This window comes from Hipposideros armiger, unplaced genomic scaffold, assembly GCF_001890085.2.
Source record: "Hipposideros armiger isolate ML-2016 unplaced genomic scaffold, ASM189008v1 scaffold_43, whole genome shotgun sequence".
Lineage (NCBI taxonomy): Eukaryota > Metazoa > Chordata > Mammalia > Chiroptera > Hipposideridae > Hipposideros > Hipposideros armiger.
The window spans coordinates 2,552,982-2,568,077 of NW_017731393.1; the positions used below are offsets into that span (position 1 = coordinate 2,552,982).

At 54.2% G+C, this 15,096-nt stretch overlaps 1 protein-coding gene across 6 annotated transcripts in view; it reads left to right on the forward strand.

The window, feature by feature from the left end:
• Window positions 1-12,617, forward strand: part of MOK (MOK protein kinase) — a 36,280-nt gene extending 23,663 nt beyond the window's left edge. Inside the window, exons 5-12 of one of the 6 annotated variants that reach the window (XM_019639411.1) lie at window positions 4,604-4,682; window positions 4,790-4,838; window positions 7,393-7,571; window positions 8,410-8,511; window positions 9,380-9,553; window positions 10,136-10,250; window positions 11,796-11,993; window positions 12,077-12,617. In XM_019639411.1, coding sequence (XP_019494956.1) covers window positions 4,604-4,682; window positions 4,790-4,838; window positions 7,393-7,571; window positions 8,410-8,511; window positions 9,380-9,553; window positions 10,136-10,250; window positions 11,796-11,993; window positions 12,077-12,157 — 977 coding nt within the window. In that variant the 3' untranslated portion in view covers window positions 12,158-12,617. Of the gene's footprint in view, window positions 1-4,603; window positions 4,683-4,789; window positions 4,839-7,389; window positions 7,572-8,409; window positions 8,512-9,379; window positions 9,554-10,135; window positions 10,251-11,795; window positions 11,994-12,076 lie in introns of all 6 variants that reach the window. The other 5 variants (XM_019639410.1, XM_019639412.1, XM_019639413.1 and 2 more) reach the window with 5 other exon arrangements.
• Window positions 12,618-15,096: the final 2,479 nt, after the last annotated feature.

A 15,096-nucleotide genomic window follows, 5' to 3' on the forward strand; every position in this document is an offset into this window, starting at 1 on the left:
GTGCATGAAATGAGAGAATGACCCGACAGTCTTTACCGAGTTGTCCCCTTACGTGCACAGCAGCTTGCAGGGTCTGGGGAAGGTAGAGAAGGAGCATAGATTATGTAGTTTGTGAAAGCAGAGCGTGTGTAGGCTGCTGTAGCGGTAACTATATGAAAGTAAAATCATGAGAGAAAATGAATTGCTTGCTGTCTGGTAGGTGTCAGGTGAGGCAGCGGTGTTGTGGGCTAGAGAAGCACAGGCTCGCCGGAAAGCAGCAGAATTGGACAAATGCAGGACCGAATGTAACCTGCCATGGGCTGTTCTCCAGGTGGGGACACAGCTACCTGGAGCTCATACTGATGAGGGCGAGACTGCAAAACAAAGGATGAAGAACCCCAGACAGGGCGATGAGTGTTAGAGTGTGATGGGGCAGAGTGTTCCAGACAGAGGGACAGCTCGTGCCAAAGCCCCGCGGCCACCATGGGTAAGAGGCCACTGTGGCTGGAGCATGAGGAGAGCCGGAGGAAGCGAGGTAGGCAGGGCTGGCGGGGCGCACAGGGCCCAGGGAGAGTTCAGGTGATCCTGAGTTCCGTGGGGTTTAAGGCAGGGGAAGCTGTCTTTCGATTGGTGGTTAAACCGGTGTATCAATAGTGAAAGTCCAGGTTTGGTTTTTTTCCTAATCTGTTGTGGGCCAAAACACTTGTAAAAGACGAGAAAAGTTGATTACCAGAAAAATGACCATTGTGTTTGGATATCACAGCAATGCTGAATTGCTGTACAAGCTTCCAAACAGTCACTCGTAACTTCTGTCGTGTCCTCTCAGATGACAGACAACTCCGGGCCCAGCGCCAGCTTGAGGACTTCTCTGGTTGATGCTCAGACACGAAAGGGCCGACGGGCATGTCGATGGCTCCTGTCAGTTGCAGACAGCAGCATCTATTCCCGCGTTTTAACCGAAGGGGTTTTATTACGTGGCATGGGGAGCTGACAGACTCGCTGGGAGGACTAAGAAACACTCCAGGCCTAGCTTCTAGGAAATAGAACAGGGTGACCAAGGCTGCTGCAGCCCCAGCTCTAGACCCACACCACAGCCACCAGGATAGGATGCTGCTTCTGCCATGATCTGCGCCCTCAGAGTGGATGCTGTTTTCTCCTCTTACCAGCCCCCATGACTCAGGCCCAAACCATCTGTCACGAGTGGTGCGACACAGCAGGACCCAAACCACATCTGGAACACAACCTGAAGAAGGCCGTTTTGGCTTTCAAGTCTGGCATGCTACACAGGAGTTGGGACGCGTCTGCAGGTGTGCATGGGTGCGGGAGTGCCGGTGGGGAGACAGACGGAGATGGGGCTGTGCCCGCCAGTCACTTTGGAAGAATTCTCAGGGAGCTGCCCATCAGCGTGAGTGAGGAAGGGGGTGGATGGAGGACTGGCTGCACCGTCAGCAGTCCAGCTTGTTTATTTGGGTGCCATGTGCTCATGGCTGTGGCTCATGCCATCTGCGGTAGGAGAGGCTTCCGGGAACACTGGGGGTGAGGGGCATCAGGACTATATAACCTGATTAGAGGCACCTGCTACTTCACTACGCTGCAGCGCGTCCTGCTCTCCTTTTGTAACGGCGTCAAGTTACTTGGTGTTAGTGGTTCATGGTGCCCTCCCCCCATGGCTGGTGTCCCTGTGGAGCCTGGCGGCGGTGACTACTTCACCTCGCGTTCCCGTCCTCCGTTTGCATCCCCGGCTTGTCTCCATCTCACGCACGCGCTCTGCCTGACACAGATCTGCTTCTTCATTGTTGTCTGACTGTCTCCACTAGAGTGTCACTAGAGTGTCAGCTCTCTGGCAGGGCCCTGTCGGCTCCATCACTGGTGTCCTCTTAGTGGCCAGCACTGTCCCCTGTGTGGTACAGGTGTCAGTCGTCCGCCTGGATGATGTTTTTGGACGTTGAGTGTCTCAGGCTGCTTTCAGTGCAAGGAGCCGAGCCTTTTGGCTAGTTCACACACAGAGGAAGGAGTTTATTGTAAAACCGCCCCAGTCTCTCACAGAAAGCTCAGCCAGGCCTCCAGGGAAGTGGAACCAGGAACTGTGGTTGCTGAGGCCACCACTGACTGCCTCAGGGCACGCGGTCTCCTGCCTTGGCACCTCTGCCTGTCGGTCTCCTCCTGTCGGCAGACTTGGCCACCCAGCCCCTCAGGCCCTCCATTGGCCGCAGAAGGGCCCGGCCCAGAAATCCCAGCCAGCAGGCGGCTTTTGGAGCGCAGGCTGTTCCAGAAGCCGTTGACACGGAGCCTTTCTGTTGTGATCAAACAATCCTATGAATGCTGCTGCCAAGTGCCATCCAGCGGAAAGGCCGGGATTTTCAATCCAGGAAGCGGTGCACGAGGCCTTAGTAACAGAATGTGACAAGTTTCAACTTGTTCAGTGCACTCAGTTGGTGTGAGGTACGGTTGAGAGAAGGTGTGTTTTACTTTTATTTTTTATTTATTTATATTTTATTTAGCTGAGCCATCCTGCCACCTGTTGGCAGCTCAGCTCAGGCCGGGCATCGAACTGCTGTTGCTCAGAGCTCAAACTCTTGAGCGAGTTCTTAGCCAACTGAGCCACTCGGCCGGCCCCCGAGAGAAGGTGTGTTTTAAAGTGTGCCGTAAATCATCCTCCATTATGACAACGCTCCATATCACAAATAGCTTATGGTACAGCAATTTCTGTCCAATAAAAACATTACGGTGTGTCCTCATCCACCTTATTCACTGATCTGGCACCATGAGACTTCTGGCTCTTCCCCAAAGTCAAAATGATTCAGGACATCGAGGCAGCCATGACAGCGCAACTAAAGACACTCACGAAAGAGGACTTCCAGAACTGCTTCAGAAAGTGGCAAGAATGATGGGATAAGTGTGTTCGAAGCGAGGGGGAGTATTTTGAGAAGGTTTAATGGCAATGTGTCTTTTACTGTAATAATTTTTTTTAAATTTAAACAGTCACCATATTGTTTGATCACACCTCGTATGTATAAGGTGCTTAGAGCAGTGCCTGGCTCGAGCCTTCAGTAAACATTTACTGCTATTATTATCATTATTACTGTTATTATTCTACAGTTTATGGTGGAGCTCAACTCCATCTTGGAGGTGAGGAAATTGAATTTCACAGAAGTTATAGCACTTGCCTATGATGAGCCAGCTTCACAGAGCAGAACGGGGGGACCCCGTCCTTGAGTGTTGTCCTGGAGGGTGAGGGAGGGTCTGCTGATGGCCAGCTCCACACTGAGCCTGACCTCCCTCCCACCTGCTCGCCTCTGCCCATATCGAGGCCTCTGTCCTCGCAGAGTAGTGCCATCCTGCAGGGCTCTCCTTCGGACAGTACCGATGGCAGGTATGCACACGTGGTGTCACAGGGCACAGCCTCTGGCCAAGGCGTAGACGATGGGCCATTTGACTGTGCCAGGGGGGACCTCCGAGCCTGGGCAGCAAAGCCAGGCACAGGCCTGGGGACAGGGCTCTTGTAGGGGGGTGTGTGTGTGCTGGATATTCTGTCATAGTGCAGGCTACACTGGCAGCCATATTCCTTGAGTGAGTACTGACAAGGAATGCCATAGTTTATCACTGTGTTCACTTAAAAATTTTTAAGTTACTAGTATTGTGTGTGACATTCTTTAAAATCTTCTTGATGAGAATACTTGGTGGAAATTAACTTGGAACAATCGACTTGCTCAGGATAGCTGAAACAGACGAGGTCGCCTGACTCCCTCAGTGGTTTCTCTTCCTCAGGCAGGGATGCTCACGGAGCTTGGGGCAGGGCCTGGTCCTCACCCCCAGGGCTGCGGGAGGGTGGGGGTTCCCAGAAGGAAAGGAAGGGTGTTCCTTGAAGAGGGACCCTACATGGGGCGGAAGGCAGCCGGGAAACGCAGGACCAAAAATATCAAATGGGATATGTGCTCACGCTGGGGAAGTGGTTTTTTGGAATCGTTAGGTGAGAATGGTTATTTTACAGATTTAAAACATCAGCTTGAAAAAAACACGTTTGAAATTAAAATCAAGTGAGATGTGACATCTGGAGCAAGGATAACCGATGCTGCTGCAGTGTGGGGCGTTCAGGGCATTATACAGAGCTGCAGGGAGGAAGGTGTAGTGCAGAGTGCTCAGCAGGTGCCAAAGGAGTGCTGCCTTTTGTCAGAGAAGGGTGGGCTGTGACATCTTCTTGCTCTAAAACAAGGTGCTTCTTGAACTGTGGTCTACTCCCTTTAAAATCTCCATCTAGATGGGAAGAGGGAAACCCTGGATTGACAGGTGACCCTGATGTTTCAGAGTCAGCGGTTTGAAGGGGGGGCCCTGGAGGAAGGCCCAGGCCCAAGTCAGGTGTGTCAGACCAAACTGCCCCTACGGTCCTTGCCGAGACCAGAACGCGCGTGCTGTGATTTCAGGCAGAGCCCTGCCAGTACGTGCAGCTCTAAGCGGTAGACTGTAGGTACACTTCATGTTTCTTATAAAACTACCTCAGATTATTCTTCACAGAGGAAGTTAGATGTTCACACATCATTAAGTAAGAACGGATTCTACTTTTTATTTCAGAAAAGTGGCTAAGTACCATTGGTAACCATGTTTGGCTATTTCCTTGATTGCACAGGGAGAAGGCACCCATTACCAGCAAAAAAAATTATGCACTATATGTACCAGCTCTGCAGATCCCTCGATCATATGCACAGGTGCGCTCTCTAACAAAATGTATTCACATTCCGTACAAGTGCAGCATAAGAGAATTTGAATGAATGAGGTACAAGTAATTCTATCCTTCCTTTTATATTGAACGCAGAAATGGAATATTTCACAGAGATGTAAAACCAGAAAATATATTAATAAAGGTAAGGACTTTTCTATGAAAAATTGATAGCAGAATAAAGGTAGAATATAAAAACTTTTCACGGGCCGGCCGAGTGGCGCTTTGGTTAAGAACTGACTTGGGACGCCAAAGAGCCCTGGTTCGGATCCCACATATGAGGGCCAGTGACACTGCCCTCTACAGCTAAGATGCTGAACAACAGCTCAACCTGGAGCTGGGTTGCCGTGAGTCGCTGGAGACGGCGTAGGCTGCAGCCCCTGCTGCAGTGGGTTGCCATGGGCTACCGTGTGTAGCCAGCAGCCAGCGTGAGCGGCCAGCAGCCGCTGTGAGCGGCCGTCCAGAAGCCCGCGACTGACCTGCCTCGCCCAGGAAGAGCGCCATGATGGTGCCAACTTGGGCCAGTGAAGCAACGTCCTCCACAACTACATTGAAGAACAAAACGACAGCAACTTGTCTGTTCCCCTTCCCCCAATTCCCCAGCACTGTTCCCATCCCCCCAATTCCCCAATAAAAATCTTTTTTAAAACAAAACAAAACAAAACAAAAAACACTTTTCACTGGATATGCTTTCAGTCCCAGATATCTGGGTACCATGTTTCCTATATATTTTTTTCTCCCAGTTTGGGAAAAGTTTTTTATTTAATAAATGCCACCAATATAACCATACATCTGGAAGAAAATACTCTTCGGCACCCTTCTCATACTATATACAAAAACAAATGCCATTCAAATTATTCTGACACTCTGAATATTAAAGTGGGAGAATCCGGAGTGGAGCTCAGGCCTGTCTCACTCCACAGCCAGTCACACGGCAGCACGTGTCTAAGTGTGCAGCGTGCTGAGCTTGGGCCCACGTATTCACCCATGAAACCACCGTCCAACCAAGTTAACAAGCCCATCACCCTGAAAGTGCCATCCTGCCCCTTAGCAATCCTTCCCTCCCCATCCCTTGTCCCTAGGCAAAGAGTGACTGACTTTCTGTCATTCTAGAATTAGTTTGCATTTGCTAGAATGTTCTCTAAGTGGAATTAGCTGGTATGGACTCTTTTTTGGTCTGGCTTCTTTGACTCGGCATCATTACTTAGGGACTTGTCCACGTCATAGTGTGTGTGCCAGGCCTTTTGAAATTGTCCCACAGTTCTTGGATGTTCTGTTCTATTTTTGCTGTTCTTTTTTCTCTTTGCTTTTCAGTTTGGGAGCTTCTCTGGGCATATCTTCCAGCTCCCTGATTGTTTCCTTGGCTGTGTTTAGTCTATTGAAGAGCCCATCAAAGTCATTTTTGAAATTTCTGTTAGTGTTTTTTTATTTGTAGCATTTCCCTTTGATTCTTTCTTATAGTTTGCATCTTTCTGCCGCATCTGAATTTGCATGTTTACTTTTTCTTTTTTTTAATAATTTTTTTTTCTCCTAAAGATTTTATTTGGGAATTGGGAAAGGGGAACAGTATTGGGGAATTGGGGAAGGGGAACAGCCAAGCTGTCCTTCAGTCTTAGTTGTGGAGGGCACAGCTAGCTCAGCTCCAAGTCCAGTCACCATCTGGCTGCCTGGCAGCAGCTCGCGGCTGCTCAGCTCAAGGTGCCGTGTTCAATCTTAGTTGTGGGTGGGCGTAGCCCACCATCCCTTGTGGGAGTCGAACCGGCAACCTTGTTAGGAGCACGTGCTCTCACCAGCTGAGTCATCCTGCTACCTGTTGGCAGCTCAGCGGCAGCTCAGCTCGGGCGCGGCTCACTGGCTCATGTGGGAATCGAACCAGCAACCCTGTTGCTCAGAGCTTGCGCTCCTAACCAACTGAGCCACTCAGCTAGCTCCACATGTTTACTTTTTCCATTAGAGCCCTTAACAGATTAATCATAGCTAGTTTTAATTCGCTGCCTGATACTTCTAAAATTCTGAAATCTGTGCCATATCTGAGTCTGGTTCTGATGCTTGTGTTGTCTCTTCAGACTGTGTTTGTCTTTTAACACACCTCCTACTCTGTGCTAGGAGCCCGAAATAACCCCTGGTGGGGGCGGTGGGGACAGAGGCCACGGCCAGTGGACTGGGGTTCTCAACAGTTTCAGGAGACACGCTGTGTTTGACCTTCACCATGGCTGTAGGTGCCAGAGGCTTTGAAGTCACTGACAACCTGTATTTTATCACCCACATGGGAAGTGTAAAGAAAATGGAAGAAATATCCGGAAACCCGTCTCCCTGGTCTATCTGACTTGCTCCAAAGAGCCCATGGTGTGAGCCCTCCTGAGGGGTGGTGGGCAGTGTGAGGCAGAACGGCTTGTGGCTCCAGGGCTTGGTTCATTTGTAGACTCACACTGTGACTTAAAACTTTCCAGTATCTGTAGACATTTGGAAACATTTGTAAAACAGCCAGGATAATGGTAAACACGTTCTACTGAATAGAAACGCCACTTCCTCCTTCGTTAGAGACACTCGCCGGTGCTTATAAAGCCAGTGATGGTATTTTACAAGCTAGTTTAGATGCTAGTAATTTCCCCGTTAGTGCATAAATACTTGAAATGCCTTGTATTACAACAGCTGCTCAATGAGATGCCCTTTGTCCCTGCTTTTCTCCCCGCTAGCAGCAGGACGTCCTGAAATTAGGGGACTTTGGGTCCTGCCGGAGTGTCTATTCCAAGCAGCCGTACACGGAATACATCTCCACCCGCTGGTACCGGGCCCCCGAGTGTCTGCTCACGGACGGGTTCTACAGCTCCAGGATGGACCTGTGGAGCGCCGGCTGCGTGTTCTTCGAGATTGCCAGGTAGAGCGAGGCTGCCTCGTGTCCTAAGGCGGATCGTCCAGCGCGGGTTCCTGCCAGGCCCTTCCCTTGCAGTGCAGTTCTCACAGTCAGCTGGCACTCTGGTTGTTTGTAACGTCACAGAAAATGGATTTTTTGTCAGACACTTGTCCTTGCTTGCTGGTCATGGAGAACAGAACACTGCCAGTTACTGCTTTCCTCCCAGCACGCCCGGGCCGGGGCCTGTGGGCTCTTCACTGAAACGACTGATTACCCAGTTCAGGAACCGAATAGACCTGTGCTTACTGCTACCCACGGGGCCCACCCTGGGAGGTGTGTGAGCAGATGGCCCCCAGGGCCTACCCAAGGTGTGAGGGTGAGCCACCTCCTGGCACTCTGGAAAACAAACACCCCAGTCCTCACCTCCTCCTGGCCCCCACACCCCCAGCTTCACTGCTGGGCGGAGCCGTGGCCTGGGGACAAGCAGGGCGTTAAGGATGGGGGTGAATTTAGCATCTGGGCGACGTGCATCAGAACGTGAGAGCCCAGCTAGGCAGGGGCCCAGGTCGGCCGCCCCCGCCTGCTCGCTCCGCTGCCCGCCTCACAGACTGGATGTGTGTGCCCAGGACATGCCTGCTTTTTATTCTAGATCATTCATGTTGGTAATAAAGTTTGTTATTTTTGGAAAGCTGAGTGGCAGTTTCACGGAAGCTAAAAGTGCCAACCGACGGTCCTTCCTCATTTTGTGCTAAAACAAAATCCCTTAAATTAACTTGGAAGGGTGTCAGAGGACTTCAGGGTTAAGAGCTGGCCAGGATGAAGGGGACTGTCCTGACCACAGCCCCTTGTCACACCCTTCCAGTCTGCAGCCCCTCTTCCCTGGAGCCAATGAGCTGGACCAGATCTCAAAAATCCATGATGTCGTCGGCACACCTGCTGAGAAGACCCTCACCAAGTTCAAACAGTAAGTGCCCTGTGCTCCCAAGAGTCCCTTGTAGATTTGTCCCCCTGCCAGAGCTGGTGGCAGGGGGGAACCGAGGGCGGGCGGGGCCAGGCTGCAGCCCCTTAGTCCACTTGGGTCCCTGCTGCTGCTGAAGGGATGCAGGTTTGTTGGGGTCCCCTGGAAGCCTGGGGGTGCTGCCCCTCAGCATCACAGAAGAGTTCTTACCGCCTTGCTGAGGGCCGGGCAGTCTGCTTTTGTTACCAGGTACTTATACAGGACTTAGAGTCCTTTGGGTGAACAGGTTCCAGGCACAGACTCGCAGTGAGGGCTTCGTGCCCCGACCACCCGCACTGCTGGCCACACTGACACCTGACCAGGACCCTCTGGGCTTTGTCTTGGTCAGAGACGAAGCTGAGGCCGGGCAGTGGGGGCTTCCAAGGGAGGGCCCTGTGGGCTGAGGCAGGTAACTATTTTGGATTCTTTCTTTTTTTAAATTGTATTTCATTCTCCTTTGGCGGAAATGTGATGTCTTTTTGAGGAAAAATCATTTTCTTACTTTTATACCGTAATAGACTTCACCCCCCACTTTAAAAAAAATAGCCTTTATTTTAGAGCAGTTTTAGGTTCGTAGCAAAACTGAGCGGAAAGCACAGGTTCCCTGTAAGGCGCCCGGCCCCACACAGCCCCCCACCAGCCTCGGTACCAGAACCAGCACTGACACGTCGCCATCCCCCCAAGTCCCCTTTCCACGAGGGCCACTCTCGTGTGGTCCATTCTATGGGTTTTTAGGTCACAAACTGTCACCCTCAGTCAAGTCCCTGTAGAGTCACGATGGTGACCTGCTTGCATAGTGGCATGATTGTTTATTATCATTGGGCTTTTAATACAGGTCGAGAGCTATGAGTTTTGATTTTCCTTTTAAAAAGGGGTCAGGAATACCTCTACTGACAGCCGATTTGTCCCCTCAATGCCTCTCCCTCCTGCACGCAATGGTGACCTACGACCCTGATGAGAGAGTCACTGCCCAGCAGGCCCTGAAGCACCCCTGCTTCCAAGGACAGAGGTAGGCAGGCTCTTGCCCAAGCGTGTGGCGTGCGTGCGGGTGCCACGAACAGCGCCCTCTGTCCCGAACCGGGAGGTGCTTCTCAGAACGCACACCCTTTTCTGGTGTCCCCTCCCCAAAGGAGGCTGCTGGTGACCCCACAGCAGGACAAGCAGGGCGTGACGAGGGCTCTGGGGCTGCAGGCAGGGCATCCCTCAGCGTGAACGGGGCGGGGGGGGGCTCGCAGTGAGGTTGATAGCATGGTGGGGGCACGTGGCGTTGGAAGTCCATGCCCTGAGGGCATCTGACCCTAGGCCTCTGTCCACGCCTGTGTGTGTGACTGTGGAGGTGACATCTGACCCAAACCCAGGTCACTGGGCAGGGGTGCGGGCCTGTGGCAGGGCTGTGCCCGCGGTCCACAAGCCCTCTCTGCTCCCGGCCGAGACCGTCAGGCTGAGACAGAAAAGGAAAGGGCTCCTCGAGGCCATGTGGAAACGAAAAAGTGACAACGCACATAATAGACCAGTTTGGAGATAAGGAAAGCGAGGGGTGGTGCCGTGGGTTCTCAGGGACACCCCATTCTCTCTTCCTCCACTACTTTAGGGCAACTGAGAGGCAGGCTCTGGGCAGCCACAGAAAAGCTTTCTTCCCAGAGTGCCCTGAGGCACCGGAACCACTCTGTAACAGGTGGTGGATTTCAAAGGAGGGCAGAAAGCAGGTATGACTGAAAAGCAGCTGGACAAGGGGCCGTAGCCGGGTGGGACGCCCTCCAGTGGCCTGTGACTGATTAGGACACCACCTGTGAGGGCCTGTCGGCAAGGCCTGACACCGTGCCAGGTGCCGTCCCCGTGTATCAGGACGTAGGAGTGCGGCTCTGCTTGTCCTCACCCTTTCCGCCCCACTCGCTGAGGGTCGAGGACAACATGCCGTGGCAGCAGGCTGATGAGGGAGTGGGCTTCTTCCGGCACAGGTGCAGGCTTTGTGCCAACGCGCCTCACAGATGTCCCCTCCTGTGTCCTCAGACCGACCCTAGCAGGGGCACAGAGACACTAAACACTGGCCCAGGTGCCAGCTAGCCAGTGACAAGTCCCGGCAGTGCATGCCGCCTGCGCTCGGCCACCACCCCGTGAGCCCAACAGACCCCAGAGGGTCGTCCTGTCCCACCACAGATGGTCTCACACTCTGGTTTAGAGACGATGGCTTCACTTGGCACCATCCTCACCTTGGTTTTCACGTAGCGTGTGCTCAGTCCCACAGCCTTTATAGTCCCAGGGGCACCAAACTCTGTGATAACTGTGCCCTTCCAGCATTCATCTTTCATTCAATATTTATTGAGTATCTCTACTGAGGACGCAGATACGTCTGCTGCCAGGCTGCCTTCCGGAAATCTGGGCTCCTGTGTCTGCGTGAAGGCTCCACTGGCGTTTCTAAAGGGCAAACTTGTTCACACCCGATCTCCCAGTCTTTCCCCCAAACTTGCTTTTCTCCCTCGTCTTCACCCCAAAGGTACAGGCAGCTCCCCTTCAGCTGCTCAGGCCCCAACTGTGGACACGCCTCTCCTGGCTTGAGCCACCCTCACTTTGCTCCTAGCTGCTGCCCCTGCTCAACCTCCCCTCCCAGCTGGTCAGGTTTGTCCCCCGTGTCACTCATGCCAGTCCCCACCAAGGCCTCACCTGCAGTCGGAGCCTAGGCCCACGCTTGTCTGTAAGGGCCCCAGAGTGAGCATTTTAGGCTTTACGAGCCAGAAAGTCTCTGTCACAGCTGCCCACTCTTTGCTGTGGTGCCATGCCATGGACAGTACATAAACGAAAGGCGGGCTGTGTCAGTAAGACGGTGGACACTGAAATTTGAATTTCATGTAATCTTCACATGCCATGAAAAAATTTTCAGCTGCTAAGAAAGGTAAAACCATTCTTAGCTCACCAGCTGCATAGGAGCAGGTGGCAGGTGGATGTGGCCGACCTCAGGGAGTCAGAGCAGGAAGCAGCCCCTGGCCTGGGTCCTTGGAGTGCTGCGACACGCTGTCAGCACAGCCTCCCCAGGTGGCCCAGCCAGGCCCAGGGGGCACCCAGGGGCGGGCTCAGCACGGGGCCTGAAGTGGGACTCGAGCGAGTGAGCGGCCACCTCACTTCTGGGTGGCTGGGGCACTCAAGGTTAAGGAGCTGTATTAGGCAAAAGTGGCACAAAAGAGCCTCCTTTGTTTTTCCTACTTTCTGTGGAGGAGACACCATGGTGGCTCAGCTGACCTGTGTTTTGTTTCAAGCAACAGCCCCTAAAGCAAGAGGGGGGCTGTCCCAAGAGACAAGGACCGGCCTGCCTGACAGAACTGCCCACACTGAAGCTCCCAGGAGTGACCCAGCTGTCATACTCCAGCCCGGCGCTGCAGTCAGTGTTCGGACTGGGAGGGAACCGGAAGGTCCCAGAGCTGAGGCCCCTGAAGTGTGTGGGCGCGAACCAGAAGGTAGTGACCTCACCAGCGCCCCTCAGCGGCCGCTCGTGCAGTCCTCGTGCCCCCCACTGAACGTCTGCCGCTTCCCTCACCAGACAGACATGCAGAAGGACGTGACGCCTGACGTGAAGCAGTACCGCCTGCCCGCCATAGGGAGGAAGGGTGGGGGACGCTGAGCAGCATTGCCACCCACCCTGCAGTGCCAAAGCAGGCGCTGGGCCCAGCTTGCCGCCTGAGACGTGGATGGAGGTTCCAGGCTGAGGCGGGTGTCCCGGAGAGCGTCCCCGCACCGTAGTGCACACCAGAGGTCCCCGAACGGCCTGGAGCCCCCCAGGCCACAGGAATTTGACCTGAAAGCAGCCGGCCTGTATGTATTTCCACTCTAAAAAACGTCTGTAAAACCGCCTCCTAGGGTTTTAGTTCCCTTTCAAAACGTAAAAATTTTGGGCAGAAGTATTTTGTAATGTTTTATATAAATCCCAGCAGAAAGTCGAGTTTATATTACGCATTATTTAGGCTTGGTTTCGCCACGGGCTCTGCATGTGGCACCTTTAGTACGTCGCCTGGTACTGTGACGCGACAGCGTACAGACTACGCAGATGTTTATTAAAGAAGCCATCGCTGCACTATTTCCTCTTCATGTTGTCGGAGTTACCCGGGTCCTGACTGTTCAGTCCTTTGTTCTAGCTTTTGGGAACACGCCAGGGCAATGATCTTGGGAAGACTTACTTTTGTTTCACTTGAGAAACCATTGAGGGGTGAACACAGGCTTGTGCTCGGTGCCCTCGCTGGCCCCAGGGAGCTGCAGCTGGCCAGGTGGCTCCCCTGGGCTTCGAGCTGATCACATGGGTTTAGCTCCTGAGGTCCAGCTTTCTCCTGTGAGTACACAGTGCGGCCTTCTGACGGGCTGCAGGCGAGCCGAGCTTTGTTTCCGGGTGCCAACAATGAGTGGGGCACAAAAAGACAGCTGTTTGCTGGGAGGTGGCACTGGGACGGCAGGGTGTTGCCAGGCTGCTGGGCAGAGGAAAGGCCCTGCTGAGCTCCTTTTCTTCGGGGTATAACCTAATCACTGAGGTTGCTGCTTTTTCTCATCTTCCCCAACTTACAACACCAAAAGCAAATTCCTTGGCTTCGTTTTTCCTTTTTGTTCCCTCTTTTAAGAAAGATCGGTGACACCCTTCCATATGCTTGCTGGTGGCCACCACCTCTGGCCAACCTAACAGATGCTGAAGCAGCACCAGGAGTGACAGCACAGCTGGGCTGTGGGAGGGTGGACCGGCAGCCACAGGAGGGGCCGACTGAACCAGCATTTTACTGCCCGGGTCAGAGGGAGGCGCCGTGAGCAGAGACGGTGTGTGTGTGTGGGGGGGATGGGCAGGGCAGAGGAGCCCAGAAAGGGCGGGTTCAAGGCCGGCCCTGAGGCTCACGGTGACATTCAGAGCTGGGTGCCCATGGGAAGGGGTGGGAAGGGCTTCCTTCTAAACCCACTTGAGACTCCAGTGAGGCCTTCAGGGACACCCCACTGTGGAAGTGGCATTGGGGAACAGGATGGGTGCCCGTTCTGCCTCTGCAGAGGGCCTGGGAGTTCCGGGTCACGTGGGAGCTGAGACAGTTTCACAGACAGGGAGGAGGCCAGAGACGGGGTGCTGGGAGCCAGTGCTTGGGCCTGAGGAGGGACCTGCAGGGCAGTGGGCCCACCTGAGTCCGGTGGGTGAGGCCATGGGAGAAGCAAGCCCCAAAGGGGCGGTGGCCGACCCGGAGGGCATGCTCTGACCTGCAGGACTGGCTGGAAGTGAGGGCACAGGCCAGGACTGACAAGGACCTGTGCATTTAGGAAAACTGTCCCCCGTCAGTGCAGGCAGTGTGAAGAGGAAACCTGTAAAGCTTGCTGCACAGCTTCTTGAGAGAACAGACTTTGTGGATGCTGGCTCTCAGGAAACCAGCTGCCCTAACTCTCCAACAACTGTCACTCCACGGTGGGGACAGTGGGGCTGGGGGCTCTCAGGGCAAGGCAGGCCCCAGGGAGACATAGTCTGTCCACCAAATGAGGCCCTTTTGGTTTCATGTTGGTCTCTGAGGCAGTATCGGGCTGACACGTGAGGCCCAGCTGGGGCCAGGCCCCACAGCGGGCAAGTCACTGCACCTGCCACGAGCAGGGGCCATGGGCTCTCTGGCGCATGTGGGCTTGAACATCAGCTTCACAGGGGCGAGTCCACCTCCCCGCAGATGTGGAGAACAGGGCTTCCTGCATGGCTGGGCGGCTGCAATGGCTCCTGGCTCTCCCTGTGCCTGTCTGTGGGCCCCGCGACAGGCCAGTGCTGGTGGCCAGGGCTTAGAGGGCACAGGAGGCCGCCTCGTCCTGCTGCCAGGGTCCTGGCAGAGTCTTTGCCCACTCCAAACTGGAAAGATGGCAAGGAAAGCAGCGAGGCCTTTTAAGCCTTTTTTTGGGCAACACTATTAAATGGCTCCCAAAGCACTTGAATTGTCACCACAGAACTCCAGAAGGGGAGGGGACCGAAGTGTCACACGTTCTCCACCACCACCCTGTCAAATCCACTCACTCCACATGTTTCCTGGGCACTGCTGGGTTCCAGGCCTCCTGAGCTCAGCCAGAGAGGACGTCCTGGGCAGAAGCACACAGCCCGACTGCTCCTGAGATGGGGCTGGGGTGCCCATCGGGGCAGCGCCAGGAAGCAGACGGCTCGGCCCCGGGACTGCCACTCCAATGGCAGCATGTTGATGGTGTAAACCTGCTCAGAGGAGCAAATGCAGAGGCCACCCCCGTGACCGAGGCCCTGCCGCTCCGTGGTGAGGGCACACCGGGCCTGTGTTCTCGGGCCAGGCTACACCGCTGGCCAGCAGGCCGGCTGCAGGGGCGCTAAGCTGGACCCCACTCCCTGGAGCGCCTGCCTCCTCTCAGCTTTGCCTGGACCTGTCCCCATGTGGGGTGTGCCCTCGCTCACTCCAAAAGCGGAAGAAAGCTCAAGGCAAGGAAGACACACACGCCAACCGCACCAGGTGAGCTGAGCGACTTCACCTCCGTCCAGGTTTCTGAGGAAGGGGGAGACCGGCCTGGGTGCGAACGCTGCATGTCCGTGGTGGTGGCGGCGGGGGG